At 39.2% G+C, this 19419-nt stretch overlaps 1 protein-coding gene across 2 annotated transcripts; it reads right to left on the reverse strand.

The window, feature by feature from the left end:
* Nucleotides 1–939: 939 nt before the first annotated feature.
* LOC115784407 (nuclear GTPase SLIP-GC-like) lies at nucleotides 940–18594 on the reverse strand. 2 transcript variants are annotated; one of them, XM_030735630.1, is made up of 23 exons: nucleotides 18370–18594; nucleotides 18145–18226; nucleotides 14402–14514; nucleotides 14162–14206; nucleotides 14023–14064; nucleotides 12697–12721; nucleotides 12495–12584; nucleotides 12096–12183; nucleotides 11073–11286; nucleotides 10723–10947; nucleotides 5144–5350; nucleotides 4867–5042; nucleotides 4350–4443; nucleotides 4175–4262; nucleotides 3945–4066; nucleotides 3384–3557; nucleotides 3136–3290; nucleotides 2894–3011; nucleotides 2669–2777; nucleotides 2441–2571; nucleotides 2128–2209; nucleotides 1924–2005; nucleotides 940–1633 (listed from the first exon to the last, which is right to left on the reverse strand). In XM_030735630.1, exons 2-23 carry the CDS (start codon nucleotides 18209–18211, stop codon nucleotides 1564–1566), a joined length of 2517 nt encoding a protein of 838 aa, XP_030591490.1. In that variant the 5' UTR covers nucleotides 18212–18226; nucleotides 18370–18594; the 3' UTR covers nucleotides 940–1563. The 2 variants fall into 2 exon arrangements, with proteins under 2 accessions (XP_030591490.1, XP_030591491.1); XM_030735631.1 differs by lacking the exon at nucleotides 14162–14206.
* Between the last annotated feature and the right edge of the window lie 825 nt (nucleotides 18595–19419).

Consider the following 19419-nt stretch of genomic DNA (forward strand, 5'->3'; position numbering starts at 1 on the left):
GTCTATGTGTGTGCAGCTGGCCCTGGGTCTGGGGCATGATAAGCATTTGCCCCTGTGGGACATGGTCGTGGAGGATGGGGGTTATACACGCGCATGCACGCACACACACACACACACACACACACACACACACACACTGGTCAGTCATTGCTGTCTACCCCGAGATTCAATTCAGTTCTATCCAATGGAATTTTATTATATAGTGCCATATGACAACAAACAACTAAAAATGTGTTGTTGCCTCAAGGTGCATTATATTGTAAGGTAAAGACCCTACAATAATTTCAGAGAGTGTGGGTGCCTGTTGGTTCCAGGGTGCATGGCCAGATGTTTTGGTGTGGTTTTTAGTGTTATAATGTTGTTTTATATATATATATATATATATATATATATATATATGCACACACATAACTACTTGTACCACCCTTGACAGAAAGTGCTGCTGATGTTTCTTGGAAAACCTATTTTGGTCCTCCTCTTCAGAAATGATGAACAATGACGATAGCTAATCTGAGTGAGAGGGCATCAAAGTCCTGGATGTTAAAACTGCTTCATCTCAATAAGGCCACACCTAAGTGCTAAGAGTTCCAGAAGAAAGTCCTGGATGAGACCTTTTGTTAGTCCTTTTCTTTATTTGCTGCAGCATGTTGATTTTGTGTTTTATGTTTGTCCTGAGCTAACAGTGCGTCAGATGCATTATTTGAGTAAGTGAATCACAGCATATTGTGAAGACTCAGGCCTCTCCATGCCACCTGCCTTTTTGTGTGCTCTTTCTGCAGTTATTGGAGAGGAGGAGTCAATTTTCTTTACTGACCTAAAATAGAAAATGTCATAGTGATTGCAAATTTTACTAAAACTTATTTTTTTCCCCGATTTTGGGTAATTTTGTGTTCCAAAACTTTGAAAGAAAAAGTCAAAAACAAAGTTGGAAACAAATTGTTCCCATTTTATATGTGGATATTTTCTCAAGCTTTATTGAAAAGTGTACCATAATGAATCATAATGAATACATGCATACTTTTAGAATTAGCACAGCTTAAACAAAAGAAAACAAACAAAAATGCACTAAATAACTGAATATTAATTTCCTGTTGATCTGCGCTGTTAAAAACATCTCTGCTGTTGTAAACCTCACAGGTTTTTATGATTTTATCTTCTGTGTTAAGCACACTGAGTTTACATGTAAATGTGCTACAATAATACAGTTGCCATTGCCATCCTAATGATTTAAAACTAAACTCATAAAAGTTTACATTAAATGTGCTATATAAATACAATTGCCAGCCTAATGAGCCAAAATTACACTCACAAAATAAAAAGATTTAAATATAATATTGAAAAAAATGTGGTGGAAAAATCATAATAAACCCAGCCCAGGACTTTTCAATTTCTCTCGTCAAGCTTTTTTGTCTGCCTCAGGATTTGAACCATTAAAAGACAAAAATGTCTTCTAGAAATACAAATCTAGAATCATTTCACAAATTCAAAGTCAAATGACACCAAACAACAATTAAAGACCGCAAGGAAAACACACTTGAAACCAAATCCGAAGGCTTTTTGTTTTTAATGAGCATTTTCTCTGGGCTGTTCTGTTTGTGCCCAGGCCTCTGCTGTTTCTGCCCACTCAGCAAATCTGAAACATCCAGCAAAGAGATAAACAGCAAAGTTGTGACACTGAACAATGATGGGAGAGAATATAATTTCTTTATATTTGTATTAAATGCTTTTAACCCTCCTCACACAACAAGAATGTAAAATACTTTGATAAGTTTAAATTTTGAGTTGCAGTTCCTCTAAAAGGGACCAATGCATTTGAAATGGACTCAGTGCAGCCTCTGAGCTGCTCAAAATAAACGTTAATATTAAAAGTAAAAATATCCATAACAACTCTAATGATGAGAGTCATGACACTTTAGGATTTACCCAGATAGAGATAGTTCTTCATCTACGCTGCTTACAAGCTCATCGTAATGTTTCTTCACCATCTCAAGCTCTGTTGAAACATCTGAAAAAAATAAAATAAAAAAAATGTTTAAAGTTTTTGTCACTATTAACACAAAAAAATATGTGTGAGAAAAAATAATTTGATACATTTTAAAATACCTGAGAGAAATAGATTTGGTTTACCTGGGAGTGAACTCTCATCAGTCTTGAATGAAAGTTCAGTGGATTGCTTCAGGGTTTTCTCCAGAGTCTCCACGATGTTTACCTAATCCAAAATTTTAATCATTTATCACAGAAAAATAAAATATTGAGTTCAAGTCAAAGACAACTGACTGTTCAGATGTGTATTTGAAGACTGGACAAAATATAATTAGAAACTTACATTTTTTATATGATTATTCTACTTAAACATAGCAAAAGTCTTCATGTGAATTAAGGCTGAAGAACACTTGTAATAAAATATGATCGTTATATTTCTTTATAAAATGTGACAAACCATCAAATTGTGCAGCTTCTCCAACATGGTATTTTTTGCCAGTTCAAACATGTCCTTCTTTGAGTGCACGTGTCTCTCAATAGTCTCTCTCATGTTTTTCAGTGAGTCCTTTCCTCTAAAGGCTGCAGCCTCTGCAATAAGACATGAAACTCCATTCAGACTTTTTATGCAGAATAAATATAAATGTATTTTAGTGCCAAGTTTTGAATCTCTGATTTTATTTCTTACTGCTGTAGCCTTCTTCCATAATGTCTTCAATCTTCTCTGTCAGACTGCTGTAGACTTTTTTCTTCTCTTTCCGGATGATTCTGTTGAGTTTTCCCTTAATTTTTTCTTCCTTAGAGACAAAACATGAAATATGAACATTGCTTTAAATTACAAGTTATGCAACCAACTTTTCAGTTATTAATTTACTGCTGGTGGACTAATGTATATGAAGGTTTCAGCTTTTACCTCGGTCTTGAGAAATCTCAGTTGCAGTCCAACATTTTTGTACTTTTCAATCAGAGAATCGGTGTTCAGTGAAAACTTATTGATGACTCCATTGAATGGTCCACATTTTAATTCATTTCTGAAACATGTAAACATTGTGGTTTATGATGGCAGAATTGGAAAGTTTATTTTTTAAAACTGTGAATTGCAATAAATTACATATTTTGGATAATATGTGACTGAAAACTCGTTTTTTTTATTACGGGAAGGTCTTTCTGAATTCTTCATCAATGCTGTCAGTCAGACATGAAGCTAACTTCATGTTGAGGTTTATTGGTTTCCCTTTTTTTGGTTTGTGGATGCCGCCATTCTCAACAACACACTTCAGTATCTTATGAAATGCACCACCCTTCTTTCTCTGAAACAAAACAGAAAACACAGAATTATTTTAACACAGTCGTGCAGCACGCACAATAAGTTGTTTTGATGCAACTATAGTTTAAATACATACATGATACAAGAAGTACTTCAGTACTTGTTCATATGAACCTTTGGATTTCTCAACCCCATCAGCAAGACATTTTTCAAAAGCCTTGTAGGTCTTATCCATTTCTCTTTTGACAGCATCAAGTTGGAGGCTCATGTTTCTCTCAAGGGCTGCACACACCTCGTCTTTTTTACCATCCTGAAGAGTATATATATTTGAAGCAATAAACCATAATGCTACTTGTTTCCTTACATATTTATGAAATTCAGTTGGTTTTTGTTCAGTTCAAGCAAAATGCAACAGCAGAAATGCATGAATTAATCAAGACATTAATTAATTAACTCATAAATTAATCAATATGACAAAAATAAATAAACAAAATAAGAAAGACAAAAACATTTCAGAAATCCCAACATGTAAGAGAACGCTGTTGGTTACATTTAGTTTAAAGATAGAAACAATGTTTCTTGTTTTTGCCTGTTTTTGCATTTCCTGCTTCTGTGCAGCTCTAATCGTAAGTGGATACTTTAATGTGTGTTTTCTGCTGTGCGGCTTTTTCAGCTTTGTTGTGTATTTTTTCCTTACCGCTCCTCTGTGGTTGGCGCCTTGAATCAAAGACAGAATCCCGCGAGCTCCTGACACATAGTTTAATGTCTCTGAGTGAAAGTCGTTGAGATCTTGCAAAACTTCCTGAAGTTTGGGTATTTCTGTTAAAATGAAATTTCAATGCTACAATTTTACATGAGATACTTTAAATCAGAGCATTCATTCTTTTTTTTTAGTCAAAGTAGACTAAAACAACATATTTCCCCTACCAGTTTCATCTGGATTTAGATGCTTCCTTTTTCTGAACTCTTTGGAGCTGACTGTGAACACTCTGAAACTGTCCTCAGTGAAGTGTTTCTGAGGAAAATGTGGTTTCATGTTAAAGCATCCTTTAAACTGTAGAGAGTCTTAGTGTTGGATTTTCTGTCAGGCTATAAAACTCACCTTAATCTTGGGTCGCTGGTTGAATTTTTCCTTTATTTCATTCTTGGCTTGCATGTTTCTTTCAGTTATTTCTTTACGGACATCAGCTGGTGAACTGCAAGAAATGTGTACATATGTACCGTCCATTATTATTATTATAAATAAAGCATTTCTTATTCTTTTTATTATCAAAGCACTGAAAGAAATGTCAGCATGTTAAGCTATGATATGCTACTGTAGGAAGGCTGTCATGATCCCAGTTGCATCTTTTCCTCCTCGTGCTCTCTTGTTATTGCTCACCCTCTTCTTTCTTGCTATCTCTCTAGACCAAATTTCCTTTGGAAACAAATTCCCCTGCCTGTCCTGCTCTCCACTACTAACTCAATTCCCTTCCGACTGGGAAGTTCTCCATTCATTAATCAGTCCACCTTCTTTACTTTATAAACCTGTACCTGGCTCTGAGTACCCACATGTATTAATTACAACAATTGCAGTCCTGCAATGTTAATCGGCATAATTTGCATCTTAATTTACTTACAAGTCATCTGAATCTTCAAAATGATCCGACTTGGTGCAGATGAAATGAATTTGCTGACATTCGCCACCATTTCCAATGAGGCTACTGACACTTTCCAGGATCTCCCAGGCCTCTTTCTCTGATGCTGCTCGATTAATTTCAGTCACAATCCACACAGTAGAACAATCTCCAACAATCTGAGAGGAGAATAACAACATGTCCCAGTGATTCATAGAAACATGACATTACTGTTTACAGTAAACACCAAATAAAGCAAAGAGCAGTAAATGTGAATTACCCCTTTCCACATTTCATCTCTGCTCTTATTACAGTCGCCATTTCCAGGAAGGTCTACGAGTGTGACGTGCTGGAGAAGAGGACTGTTTGGCACCCTGACAGTCACACACTTCACTAGTGGCCAATAAAACTTCTTTACTCCATCACCTTCTCTTCGTTTTGACTTGCTTCTTGTGTACTTGACACATTTTGCAGAGAGTTCTTTAGCCTGCAATAAATAACAATTCATTAATTACAATCATCAACAGTGATGGTATAGTTACCTTGAAAAAGTAGTCCGACTACTGATTACTGATTACTCCTTTAAAAAGTAACTTAGTTACTTTACTGATTACTTAATTTTAGAAGTAACTAAGTTAGATTACTAGTTACTTTATTAGTTACTTTCAACAGCTGCCGGTCTTGTGCCAAAAGTGATCGTCTGTCATAAAGTGATTCAGATGTTTCTGTGTGCTTTTATGTGTAATGTCTTTGCTTATATTGCTAAACTGAGTGCAGTCAACATGATTTATGAGTGGCTTGGCCACTTGAAATATCTTTATATAACTGTGATGTTATATTTGTTGTGATTTCTGCAGCCTCTGAGCCAGATTTCTGTTTAAAAAGATATTTTTAATGTCAGACAGTTTTTACCTTGGAAAAAAAAAAAAACGAATATATAGAAATCACTTTGCCAAAAACTGAGTGGAGCATCTACCACTCAGTTTGAGTGGTCATGAATCACCTGATATCATTCATGAGAGATAAGTTTGATATATACTTCACAGATTATAGGTCAACAAGTCATTTACAGCCGTTTAAATACAGGCAATGATTTTTATTTATTTATTTTTTTTGGCAAATACCGAAAATTGCTGTTTGGCAGACGATCACTTTTTGGCACAATACCAGCCTCTACTACATACTATAGTAGAGGGCTTTTCAACTTCTTCAGCTCTCCCCCACTTGGGTGCTGGGGGGCTCCTGCATTAGCCGCAGCTCTGCTTCGCCACTGTTGCCACTCGCTCTGTAAGTTTGACTGCGCCGTGACTCCAGATGTTACTTCATATCTGACGTAGTGTTTTTGAAGCTAGATAGCACTTTGTCGCCAGCACAAAGTGCACAGCTAACCTTGATGTTGTCATCTTTAGCTGACACAGACTCACTATAGTGTCTGTATTTCAGCTGGAAAACGCGCACCTCTCTCCTCCCTCCATTGTTTCTGTTTGTGTCGCTGTGCTGTTATTGTCCTCATGCTGAAAACGGGATTTAACTGTCGCATCTGCCAGACGTCACTACCCGAGATGCAAGAAGAAAGCAAAATATATCTTTGTACTGAGGAACATGACAACAATAGTAACGCACAGTTACTTGGATAAGTAACTTTAATCTGATTACTGGACTGCAAATAGTAACGCGTTAGATTACTCGTTACCGAGAAAAAGTAGTCAGATTAGAGTAACGCGTTACTAAGTAGCACGTTACTGACATCACTGATCATCAATACAAGTATTTTACAAAGTGTATAAAAGAGTTAGAGCAGCGTAAAAGATTACAGAAGAGCAATTAATTGAAGAAACAGGATCACTAGAAGTTACAATGAAATCAAATAAATTTATGTAGCAAACCCAAAGTGCAGAAAAAAACTGTATTTATCATGAGTCATTAATTAGTTTTTAAGCTCATATTTAAATACAATCAGATTGTTTCAGCAAGCATGTGTATCACAGAAGAATAGGCCAATGCAGCTTCCACATGTTTTGTGCTGGACCAGGACAGATCCCCATTGTGAACTTTTACCTGTGAACAGGTAAAAGTTATTGCAAGTTTAAAAAAAAAAAAAAATGCTGTTCTACATAATCGACTTGGAGCCATTTTGGGTCCTGCTACAGTTTTCAACTGTAAACCAGGTTTAATACAAGAACATTTATTTTTCTGGATCTGTGTTCATCCCAATGTCATTCTATCTTTCTCAGTACAATCTCAGTAGGTAGTAGATCTCCTCCATGTATCGCCACCTTATCGTAGTGGAGGAGATTGTGTGTCCCAGTGACCCCGGGAGCTATGTTGTCCGGGGGCTTGTCCCACTGGTAGGGTCTCCAATGGCAAATTGGTCCTGGGTGAGGGTCCAGACATAGAACGATTCAGAAGACCGCTATGGAAATGGCAACAAGGGAACTGTTTATATTGCCCGGAATAGGGTTACTGCAGTTCCATCCTCGAGCCAGGCCTGGGGAGGAAGCTTGAGGGAGAGCATCTGGTGGCCGGTCATTAGCTTGTGGTGCCCGGCCAGGAGCAGTCCGAAGAGACGACATGGGCCCGCCCTCCTGTTGCAGGCGCTGCAGGCGTCGTAGGGGTCGGGTGCAGTGTGTGTCAGGCGATGGCCAAGGAAACCCTGGCTATCGAGACTGTCTATTGGGACATGGAATGTCACCTCACTGGTGGGGAAGGAGCCTGAGCTAGTGTGTGAGCTTGAGAGATACCGGCTAGAAATGGTTGGGCTCACCTCAACGCATGGCCTGGGCCCTAGAACCAGTCTCCTGGAGAGGGGCTGGACTCTGTTCCAGTCTGGAGTTGCCCTCGGTGGAAGCCAGTGAGCTGGGGTGGGTATTCTTGTATCCCCCGGCTTGCAGCCTGTATTTTGGAGTTTTAACTGGTAGACAAGAGGGTTGTTTCCCTGCGCCTTCGGGCCAGGGAACAGGTCCTGACTGTTGTTTGCACTTGTGCACCCAATGACAGTTCAGAGTACCCACCATTTTTGGAGTCGTTGGGCGGGGTGCTCGAGGGTTCTCCATCTGGTGACTCCATCGTCCTGCTGGGAGACTTCAACAGTCACGTGGGCAATGACAGTGAAACCTGGAGGGGAGTGATTGGGAGGAATGGCCTGCCTGATCTGAACCTGAATGATGTTTTGTTATTGGACTTCTGTGCAAACCACAGTTTGTCCATAATGAACACCATGTTCAAACATAAGGATGTCCATAAGTGCACATGGCACCAGGACACCCTGGTCGCAAATCGATGATCAATTTTGTAATCATATCACCAGATCTGCAGCCATATGTTCTGGACACTTGGGTGAAGAGAGGAGCTGAGCTGTCAAATGATCACCACCTGGTGGTGAGTTGGATCAGATGGCGGGGGAGGATGCTGGACAGACCTGGTGAACCTAAACATGTTGTGAGGGTGTGAGTTGTGGCTGAAAGGTGGTTGGTGCCTGTCATGGTGGTAATCCCCAAACCTGATGGTGGTCACCATCTGCAGGAGTCTTATTGGGCTTGGTTAGCCTGTGGGACTCTTGAGGCAGCTGGCGTGTACCGACAGGCCAAGCAGAATGCGGCTCAGGTGGTGGCCAAAGCAGAAACTCGGGTGTGGGAGGAGTTCGGTGAGGCCATGGAAAAAGACTTTTGATTCTGGCAAACTGTCAGGTGACTCAGGAGGGGAAAGCGGTGCGAGTGGAGTGCTGCTGACTTCAACTGAGGCTATAGTCTGGGGTGGATAATATTCGCCCTGAGTTCCTGAAGGCTCTGGATACTGTTGGGCTGTCTTGGTTGACACACCTTTGCAACATCGCGTGGAGATCTGGGGCAGTGCCATTGGATTGGCAGACCAGGTTGGTGGTCCCCATCTTCAAGAAGGGAGACCAGAGCATGTGCTCCACCTTTCGGGGATCACACTCCTCAGCCTCCCCAGTAAGGTCTATGCCAGGGTGCTGGAAAGGAGGGTCCACCCATTGGTCGAACCTCAGATTCAAGAGGAACAATACGGTTTTCATCCTGATCGTGGAACGCTGGATCAGCTCTTTATCCTCTTGAAGGTGTTCAAGTGTGCATGGGACCTTGCCCAACCAGTCTAAGTGTGCTTCGTGGACATGGAGAAGGCATTCAACCGTGTTCCTCGAGGTATCCTGTGGGAGGTCCTGTGGGAGTATGGGTCGTCTGGCCCGTTGTTGTGAGCCATTCAGTCCCTGTACAACCGCAGGAAGAGTTTGGTCTGTATAGCCTTCAATAAGTCAGACTCGTTTCCTGTGGGTGTTGGACTCCACCAGGGCTGCTCTTTGTCACCAATTTTGTTCATAATTTTTATGGGCTGAATTTCTAGGCACAGCCATGTGGCAGAAGGCTTCTGGTTTGATGTCCTCAGAATCTCATCTCTGCTCTTTGCACATGATGTGGTCCTGCTGGCTTCATCAGGTGGTAGCCTCCAGTTCGCAGTGGAATGATTCACAGCCGAGTGTGAAGCAGCTAGTATGAGAATCAGCACCTCTAAGTATGAGGCCATGGTCCTCAGCTGGAAAAGGGTAGAGAGCCCTCTCCAGCTTAGGGATGAGTTCCTGCCTCAGGTGGAGGAGTTTAAGTATCTCAGGGTCTTGTTCATGAGTGATGGAAGAGGGGAATGGGAGATCGACAGATGGATCGGGGCCACACCTGCAATGATGCAGACGCTGCACCAGTCTGTCGTGGTGAAGAGGGAGCTGAGCATAAAAGTGAAGCTGTCGATTTATCAGTCGATCTACGTCCCTACCCTCACCTATGGTCACCAGAACTGGTTTGCTAGCGAGCGCGAGCCATTAGCACCAGCGATGGTTTAGTACCGTAAGGCCCGCCCCCAGGACCGAGGGGCTCCGTCAAAATATTTTTTATATTTTAATCCCCTATTAGTGACTAAATATAGACCTGCAATAGAAACATATTTTCAAGAATGCTTGTGAATACAGAGCATTACAACATTACTCACACATGTGCCATGGCTCCCGCAGCCACTAGTTTTTCAAAAACACCAATAGTAGGCAGCAGTTTTAACTGCGCAAGCGCAAAGAGGGAGACGGTGAGCTCAAGTAGTGCAAAAGGAAATGTTTTTCCAGTGTCCAAAACAGCAGCTTTCTCTTTTAGTAACCACCATTAAAATCTTTACTGGAAAACAGCTGGAGGTCCTTCATCAACCAACTAATCAGCAAGTGTTAAGGTGAAGAAAAGAGAGCTTTGTAGCTGCTCCATCCACCGCTGTTTGTTCACACAGCAAAAAACTGCAGTACGGAAGTTAAAATATGCAGATAAACTGTTAATAAAAAAAGTATTTCTTATCCGATTACTCGATTAATCAATGGAATAATCGATAGAATACTCCATTACTAAAATAATCGATTTATGCACCTAACCTCACAGTCTACCTTTACAAATATTTGTGAAAGAATGGGTTGTTCAAAAGAACTGGCTGATTTTGTGATACTGTAATAGGATGCCTCTGTCTCATCAAGTCAGTTTGTGAAATTTCTTTTCTCCTAGACATTCCAGGATGAACTGTGAGTGATATTGTTGCAAAGTGGAAGCATTTAGGAACCTCAGTAACTCAACCACAAAGTGTCACTCTGCTGACTCAATAACTGCAGAATTCCAAACCCCCCCTGGCTTTAACATCAGCACAAAAACTGTGCACTGGGAGCTTCATGGCTCAAGCAATTGCTGCAGTAATGTGCCGATGGCCCAGTACTTTTGTTGATATAGTGTATGAGAAATATATAATTAAACTAATCAATAATATGCGTAACATCACATTTGCAAAAATGCTTCCTACCAAGTAATATGAGAGTTTTTGGCTTACTGATTCACATGTCAAAATCTTCCTCCTGGTTTGGAGAAATTCTGGAATTTCTCTGTAATGTTTGTTGTCCATGAGGTTTTCAATGGTCTTTTGTTTCCATTCTTCTCCATAGAGGGCTGACAGCTTATCAACAATGTCACGATAATCATCATCATCGTCTTCCTGCTCCAGTTTTTCATTATCACCAATAAACCATTGGAATGACCACAACTCATCTTTCCACTCCTAAAAAAATAATAATAAAAATTAAGTCATTTATTGACCTATGTCCCCAGCCTTAAGCCCCAAGAACTACACTGGAACACATGATTTAACATCAACTAAGAATAAACATTCAGAACTCCTTTTACCTCTTTTGTGATGAACTCAATGTCTGCCTCGTACTTTGAGCTGTGTGTGTTAGCTTCCACTTTTATCATGACTGAGGTGCATGCATTGACACTTCCTGAGGGTAAAAGATCCTCGTCGATGATGGCATTTATCAAAGAGCTCTTTCCAGCCCCAGTTTTACCAAAAACACCAACCAGCTCCCTCTTGTCTGTCTCCAAGTCACTGATCTTATTCCTGTTGTACAAGATTTTAAATATGGGTTAACTGATTCAGTCATCAAAACTTGACAAAAGCATAATTTGAAGTTTTTCTTAATCAATCTGGTGCAATTGTCACACCAGAAAAGTCATTTTCACAACCACAGCAAATAAAAGTAGCAAAGTCACCAAAACTTCCTAAAAATATCAGTCTTAATAATTATTCCTTTCATGTTATGAAAATCTGCTCACAATGAAGGAGTGCTCGTGTGTTTCCATTGCTCCAAAGTTTTGCATATCAGTCAGAGTAATTTCATACTGTTGCTCAGCAGATCTTGTATATAGTTTAAGCTGTTGCTTGTGGGTTTTGCAGTTCTGCAAATTCAAATCATACTTTTCTGAGAGTTCAAATAGTATATAGTTTTAAATCCTGTCGCAAAATGGCTGATAAAAGTATCCCATGTGGTTGAGTATTGCACCCACTGCTATCTAGTACATGAATAGAGCACATTTGGCTATCTACCCATAGAGCAGATAAGTCCTCTCTCCATGGCAAATTGCTGCAGGACTCCCTGATGCAGCTGCTCATTCGTGTGACACACTTTGAACTTATGTTATCTGTTTATTGCTGTAACCAACAGCTGTAAAGTTTGTTTGGAGTGAATCATTTTAATTGTTGTGATCATGTGAATATACTGACGATTAAGACTCTTGAAAAAGCTATTTTGTGTATTTTTGCTATTTTTGTTGCAACAAAATTAAAAACAAATTCTTTGTGAGACTGGTTCATGTTCAGGAGTGGACCCTGGCCCAAACATCACAAAATAAGAAAAACTTCATACTCACTTCAGGAAAGCACTGAGCTTGTCTTGGTCATGTAGTCTGGTTTGGACAACTCTCATGATGTTTTTCATCTCAGACAGTATCATTGTTTCTGCCAGTGTGAAAGCAAATAAGTATTTAGCAGGAATTATAAACTAACATAACAGTCACTAAAGTCTCATGTTAAAAAAAAGAAGAATGTGTGAATTACAGTATATCAGGCTCATAATGTGGCTGCTTTCTATAGGTTTAATACATATGTAACATGCACGCTGCTGACTGTTAAAATTTGACAAAAGCTCAATGAGAAATTCATTTCTGGCACCAAAGTTTAAACTGAGATTTGAAAAACATTGCTCTGCATATAAATTGAACCCTATGGTGGCTTGAAAGGCGACATTGTTTCGAAAGAAATATAAATACCTGCGTATGATACCGCAATGAACATACGCTGTCGCTTAGCTGGTGATGGCAACATGCTGAGGTCACTTTGAAGATCTAATTTCCTCTTTCCTAATTGGATAAAAACTTTTTCTCAATGGAGTTATTTGGTTGTTGCAAAAAATAGTGCTGCTTTAAAAACACAGATTAATATGATATGTAATAAATAAGATGCATAGCTCACCTTCATCACTTGTGGATGGCAAAATCTGAGGATGAAATTCATTTATACAGGAAATTATAGCTTTTTGCATTGACATTGTTCTTTATCAACAATCAAAAGCTTTTAACATACATTTTTATAACCAACAAAATTAAATGCATTGATGTTTTCAACCAGCCCAGTGATGAAGAATAGATCACAGTCACGTTCTTGCTTCTTAGTAAACATTTGTGATCCTCTGAGACAATTAAGTCCCAGTCACACAGACCTAGAGACCCCCTGGCAACCATCAGCTGCTAGAGAAAAATGTGTATGCCACAACTCAGGGCCGGCTCTGGGCACAGGCAATATAGGGGTTAGCCTTGGGCACCATCTGCTCAAGAAAGTGGCACTGCTTCAACAAAAAACAAAGCAAAACAAAAAAACTAGTGATTATTTGTAACCCCGCCTGGTGCCTCTTTTTTGTGATACTGTATGTCTTGAACATCAATACTGAAGAAATACAGGAAAAATAAACAACCCCACCACCAAACCATTGCCCCTACACCCCAATTGCTCAATGACGTTTTCTTGCCTGATATATGAAGTAGAATGATACAGACTTAATGCAGTGGTTTAATAGTGAACATGTTTGAATACAGCTACAAGTCAGACAACAAGCAGCAGCACAGCAACTGCAGTTGTGTGTTATATCAGTAGTCATGTTTTTAATGTCAGTATGGGCAAATCCAGACACATTTTTGGTTATAATTCTGTCAGATATTTACAAATACTCTATCACAATATTACTTCAATTGAACATGTGCATCCTGGCCTGTTCAGCTGGAATGTTTTTATTTGTCACATGGAATCTATGAAAGTCTGTTTTTACTCTGCCAATACATCAATCAAACCTTTAAGCACACAAACATATAAGAATGTGAACGGTAGCTTGCATCCTGATCCCAGTTTCCATTTGAATGTTATGTTGCCACATATGTGCCTTTTTTTTAGTCCATTAGTCCAGTATCTATTATTTAAAGTCATCTCTCTCTTTTTTACAGGTGAAGGAGCCTTGTTGTGTGTTTGTGTGTAAAGCAAGTAAACCTTTAACATATCTTATACAACCAAACTTGTCATTTGTTTGGGGGGGGCTTCAACTTGCCTAGGGCACCAAAATGGCTAGAGCCGGCTCTGCCACAACCACCTGTAAATAAAGTTTTGAATTTCAGTCGTTCAGTAGTTGCTGGAGCCTGCAAAGATTTGGGGTTGCTTAGGTGTCACTGGGGGTCTTTGGGTGAGAGACTGGAACTTTACTTTGTCTCAGACAGTGAGTTCATTATGTCTGAAATTCAATATAATCCCTACCTGAACCAAATCAGCTGCTTCTTCTTCATCCTCCTGTTTACACTGCAAATAAAACCATGCATGTACAATATATACAGTATTGAGCATATATATATATATATATATATATATATATATATATATATATATATATACTTACTTGAACAGAAATATTGACCGTTTCCTGATTTCTGTTTTGTTCTTCCTAGAAGAATGAAAACATTGCAAATCCATATCAGTACTGAATTTAAAAAAAAAAAAAAAAAAATATATATATATATATATATGGTAAAAATATATATGGTACATTACTGTCAGTGAGACATTATGTCCAGATAATTCTAACATAAATTCACCTTTATGCATTAAAGTAAGCATAATTGTTAAAGCAGTTAATTACCTTTAAAAGCTTGAGTTTCTTCTTGAATTTCACTCTTGGTCCAGCTTTTGTAATCAAGTTATCAATTTCTTGATCATCAAGACAATACAGACTTTCTTTATCAATTTCTTCATCTGTAATTAAAAATTAAGTAGCAGAAATAAGCTTTGGGCAAAGCTGTATGAGCTGAATGTGTGCTAGTTTTATCTAACTCTGTCATACTTCTGTCGTAACACATTTTGTATCATATGGACAAGAATCACAAGTGCTTTTGTACAGACAATGTACATTACAAACTGTTGCACTGCACTGCAGAACAATGTTGTAGCATTTACAGTAGCAGTCTAAAGTTTGGACACAACTTCTCACTCAATGTTTTTTTTTTTTCCAACATATTAAATTAATTCTGAGTTCATCCAGACTATGAAGGAACACATAAGGAATCATGCAGCAATTTTAAAAGTGTTAAACAAACCAAAATGTGTTTTAGATTTTAGATTCTTCAGTCGACACAGTTTGCTTTGATTACAGCTTTGCACACTCTTGGCATTCTCTCAGTCAGCTTCATGAGGTAATCACCTGAAAAGGCTTTCCAACAGTCTTAAAGGAGTTCCCAGAGGTGCTGAGCACTTGTTGGCTGCTTTGTCTTCACTCTGCAGTCCAACTCGTCCCAAACTATCTCAACTGGCTTTAGATCAGGTGATTGTGGAGGCCAGGTCATCTGACTCAACACTCTATCACCCTCTTTCTTGGTCAGATAGCCCTTGCATAGCCTGGAGGTGTGTTTGGGGTCATTGTCCTGTTGAAAAACAAATGATGGTCCCACTAGGCACAAACCAGATGGGATGGGATGTCACTGCAGAATGCTGTAGTAGTGGTTGGATTTTGAATAAATCGTCAACAGTGTCACCAGCAAAGCACCCCCACACCATCACACTTCCTCCTCCATATTCTCGGTGGGAACTACACACGTAGGAACCATTTTCTCACCTTTTCTGCATCTTACAAAAACATGGTGTTTGGAACCAAAAATGTAAAATTTGGACTCATCAGACCAAAGGACAGATTTCCACCGGTCTAATGTCCATTCCTTGTGTTCCTTGGCCCAAACCATTTTCTTCCTCTGGTTATTCTCCCATAGAAGTGGCTTCTTTGCAGCACTTCAGCCATAAATTTTAGATTCACGGAGTCTTCTCTCAACAGTTGATGTTGAGATGAGCATGCTACTTGAACTCTGTGAAGCATTTAGGTGGGCTCTCATCTGGGGTGCTGTTAACTTGCAGTTTCTGAGGCTGGTAACTCTGATGAATATTTCCTGTGCAACAGAGGAAACTCTTGGTCTTCCTTTCCTGGGGCGGTCCTGGTGAAAGCCAGCTTCATCATAATGTTTGATAGTCTTTGCGACTGCACTTGAGGACACTTTCAAAGTTCTTGACATTTTTCAGATTGACTGATCTTCATTTCTTAAAGTAATGATGGACTGTCATTTTACTTTACTTAGTTGAGTAGTTCATGCCATAATATGAATTAGAATATTACTCAAATAGCAATAACGTTACTAAAATAGGGCTAGTCACTGTATACCAACTCCACGTCTTCACAACAGATGTCTCAAACACATAAAGAGGGCAAGAAATTCAAGAAATGAACTCTTGACAGGCACAGCTGTTACTGAAAGCCATTCCAGGCGACTACCTCATAAAGCTGACTGAGAAAATGCCAAAGCTGTCATCTAAACAGTAAGCCTACTTTGAAGAATCTAAAATATAAAACATATTCTGGTTTGTTTAGCACTTTTTGTATTTCTTCATAGTTTGGATGACTTTAGTATTAATCTACATTGCAGACCATTTTACATATTAAAAAAACACTGAATTAGAAGTTATGTCCAAACTTTTGTGGTACCTTGATTTGCGAGTGTGAAAACCAGTGACGTGCAGTCAGGGGAGGCAGGTGAGGCACGGCCTCACCTGTCATCGTGGAAATATAAAATTAAAAAATAAATTAAATGGTTATATTCATTCAGTGATTTGTATTTTAAAGTTCTTTTCCATTTAACTACACCATTTTTAGATTAGTTTTTTCAAAATCGCTGAATTTTCGCATTTGCCGGTCAAATACTAAGAGACGAACGGTGAGGCACCAGCCCGGCGAGCCGCACCACGGATTGCGCAATCCGTGGTGCGGCTCAGTATAGTCATTGCCAATGACTACTAACTGTGCTGGCATGCTATGCAGTGAGACCGGATTACTTTCCCTTTGCATGTGGCTATTAAAATGTTCTAACACTTTTACTATATGAACTAAATTTCCATATTTTAGCTGGTGTATATAATGCACAGTTTTTTTTTTGTTTTTTTCATTAACAACTGTATGTGTGTGTAATGCATTCTTGTGTTGAGCGATCATGAAACTGCTGCGAAGAGACACTAGGTGAGGCACGCAGTTCTCGTGCCTCATGGTAGGGGGCGCTGGTGATCCCAGGGACTCTACGACTCCTCGGCAGCAAGCTACCATACACAGTTAGCAAGGCCAGTTAGTTTTTCCTGTTGCTTGGCCTTATGTTCAACATTGAAGATTACATAACTCAACTGAAAGAATTTTCTAAACTGGACTTTCAATCGAAGCAGAAGATAATAATTAAAGGAAGACCAACACCGGAGCTAAAAGGTTTGCTTCAGACTATGTTAAAGTTAAACAAAACAACTGTTGCCAATCAAAGGGTGAATAAGCTATATGTTTGTAAATCTGATGTGATGACGTCAGTGCCTCACCAGTCACGACCCTCACCGCACGTCACTGGTGAAAACTAACTTTTTGAGATACGGTCGGTCGCTTGGTTGAATTTTTGCTTTATCCCTTCATGCATAGTGGTCACTACAGTGGACGGCTGTTCAAAGCTGTTCTCTTGTACATGCCTGTGTTTTGTTGTTATAGTTGCATATCATTCAACACAATGGATGCTTGTGCATCATCCCATACACTGCTACCGCTTGGCCAGTCATGGGGAGTTGTTTTTTTATTTTTATTTGTTATTTGAATGTAATTAACAGAATCAGGCTTAGTCAATATTAACAGTAGTGACAGTCAATCTGAGGACGCAATATCATTTTCTGTTATTAGTGTGTTAAATACATATTTCTCTGTTTGAAAAGTCAAATGCATGGTGTCCAGCTGAGTGGACATATTTTTAACTCCATGAAAAATAGGTTCATGAACAAAATTTTAATCGCATTTTTTGTCTTGCCTAAAGAGAAATAAAAACATTCAGAAAAAAAAAATCTTGACTGAGGTTCTCATGATTCATGCATGAAAGGGTTAAGTTGCAAGTGAATATCTGAGTTACAAGTTGCAACAGCTGCTTCTTCTTCATCTGTTGTAACAGCACTTTCCTCACCATTTTTGGAACATTTTGAAAGGGAGGAAGAAACAAACCTCCTTGAACAGGTTTTTACTGAAACACCCTGCAAGAGAAAGCAACTGTGCCAAAAAAGGCAAAAAACAGTGAAGAAGTAGGAGAAGATTAAAAGTTAAAAAATTGTGGTAGTTTTTGGGGGTGGGAACAGATTAAAGACATTTCAATTAATATCTATGAGAAAATTTGATTTATCATACAGTCAAATTTAGTCACGAGCTCGGTCGCAGAACGAATTAAACTCGCATGTGAAGGTACCAGTGTATTAACAGATATTACGTTTCAGAGTAAATAGATCACATTAGTATCAATATCTGTAGCCATCAGGGATGCATGATAATACTTTTACCTTCAAATCTCTCCACCCACTCACTTAGGCCCCATTCAAATAGTTTGTTTCGCACAAAATCATCCATGGCCCAGAACTGAAACTGAAAGATAAACTATGATTATGTGTAATCAGACAGTACTGCTATACAAATAATACCTTTGTGATTACCTGCTCCTTAAATGCACGGAAACTATTATATAATCAGAAACACTGATATTCAGATTAAAAGTTCAAACTGCTCACCTTTTGTTGACGCTAATGCAGAAAAGGCTGGTGAGGGAAGTATCAAGTAAGCAGCGAGGCACAGTCCAGAAACACGTGGGGGAAAATCAGGCAAAAAAGCAAAATCCAAAAACAGATAAAGTTAAAAACAAATGTATGGAAACGTATGGCTCACGTGGCTCACGTTAACTGTTTTGTTGAGTGGAACTGGATCAAACGCATAATAGATAGGTGAATCCAGCCTGAGTAAAGTGGGTGTGGAGTAAAGCAGGACTGAGAAAAGCAGGAAGAGGTGGTGTTCGTGCAGGGCAGATGTGAGTGGTGTAGAGGACAAGAAATTTGATTCTGTTTAGTTTTGTAATTTTGTTCCGTTTACCTCACAACATTTTATTATTGTTTTGACTGTGTTGCTGTGTAGAAATGCAGAGCTGGGGAGTAAGTGTTTTGCCTGAATTGATTGTGCACTGATCCACTGGTAATGCCTTAGGATTTCAGTAGGGGGAACCGCGCGTCCCTTTCCCTCACTCAATACAGACGAGTGAAGGCAAGAGCGGCGTGTCGACCTCTTCATTTATCTGTCACTATTCCCCTTGTTTAAGGGCACAACAGTGGCAGTGAGACATGCAAAAACAATTATTCAGACTATCGGTTTTGTTTTGCCTTAAGCAAAGCGTTAAAGTTTACAGATGTTATAAGTTAAAAACAAAAAAAAAATCAAGACAGTTTTATATACACTCAAAGTTTTCTTGTGCACTGGTTGACAAAACAAAGCTACTTTCCACTGCTCCCTTATTCCCAAGGGGTTATCACTAGGGTTTAATATTTTTCCCGAAAATGACATGAATCAAATTCCGGGAAATGACGACCCATTTCCCGGGAATCCCGGGAAAAAGTTTATTTATTTTTTTATTTTAATTAGGCCTTCTGTAGCCTGTGTCGGCCTTAACCTATTGTGATATTGTAGAGGTAGCTTTCCAGCTATGTCCTGTTATGCCCAGTAGGGGGCAACGTCAGCTTGATTAATGCAATAAAACCTACATCTCGACATTCGAGTGCTCGAGCTATGCGGTG

Source organism: Archocentrus centrarchus, chromosome 8 (assembly GCF_007364275.1).
Source record: "Archocentrus centrarchus isolate MPI-CPG fArcCen1 chromosome 8, fArcCen1, whole genome shotgun sequence".
Taxonomy (NCBI): Eukaryota; Metazoa; Chordata; class Actinopteri; order Cichliformes; family Cichlidae; genus Archocentrus; species Archocentrus centrarchus.

Coding starts and splice junctions, on each gene's coding strand:
- LOC115784407 (XM_030735630.1), bottom strand. CDS start 18,211: ATGGATGATTTTGTGCGAAACAAACTATTTGAATGGGGCCTAAGTGAG. Junction 14,515..18,144: donor GTGGGTGGAGAGATTTGAAG/GTAAAAGTATTA, acceptor TTTTAATTACAG/ATGAAGAAATTGATAAAGAA. Junction 5,351..10,722: donor AGATTTTGACATGTGAATCA/GTAAGCCAAAAA, acceptor TATTTATTGCAG/GCTAAAGAACTCTCTGCAAA.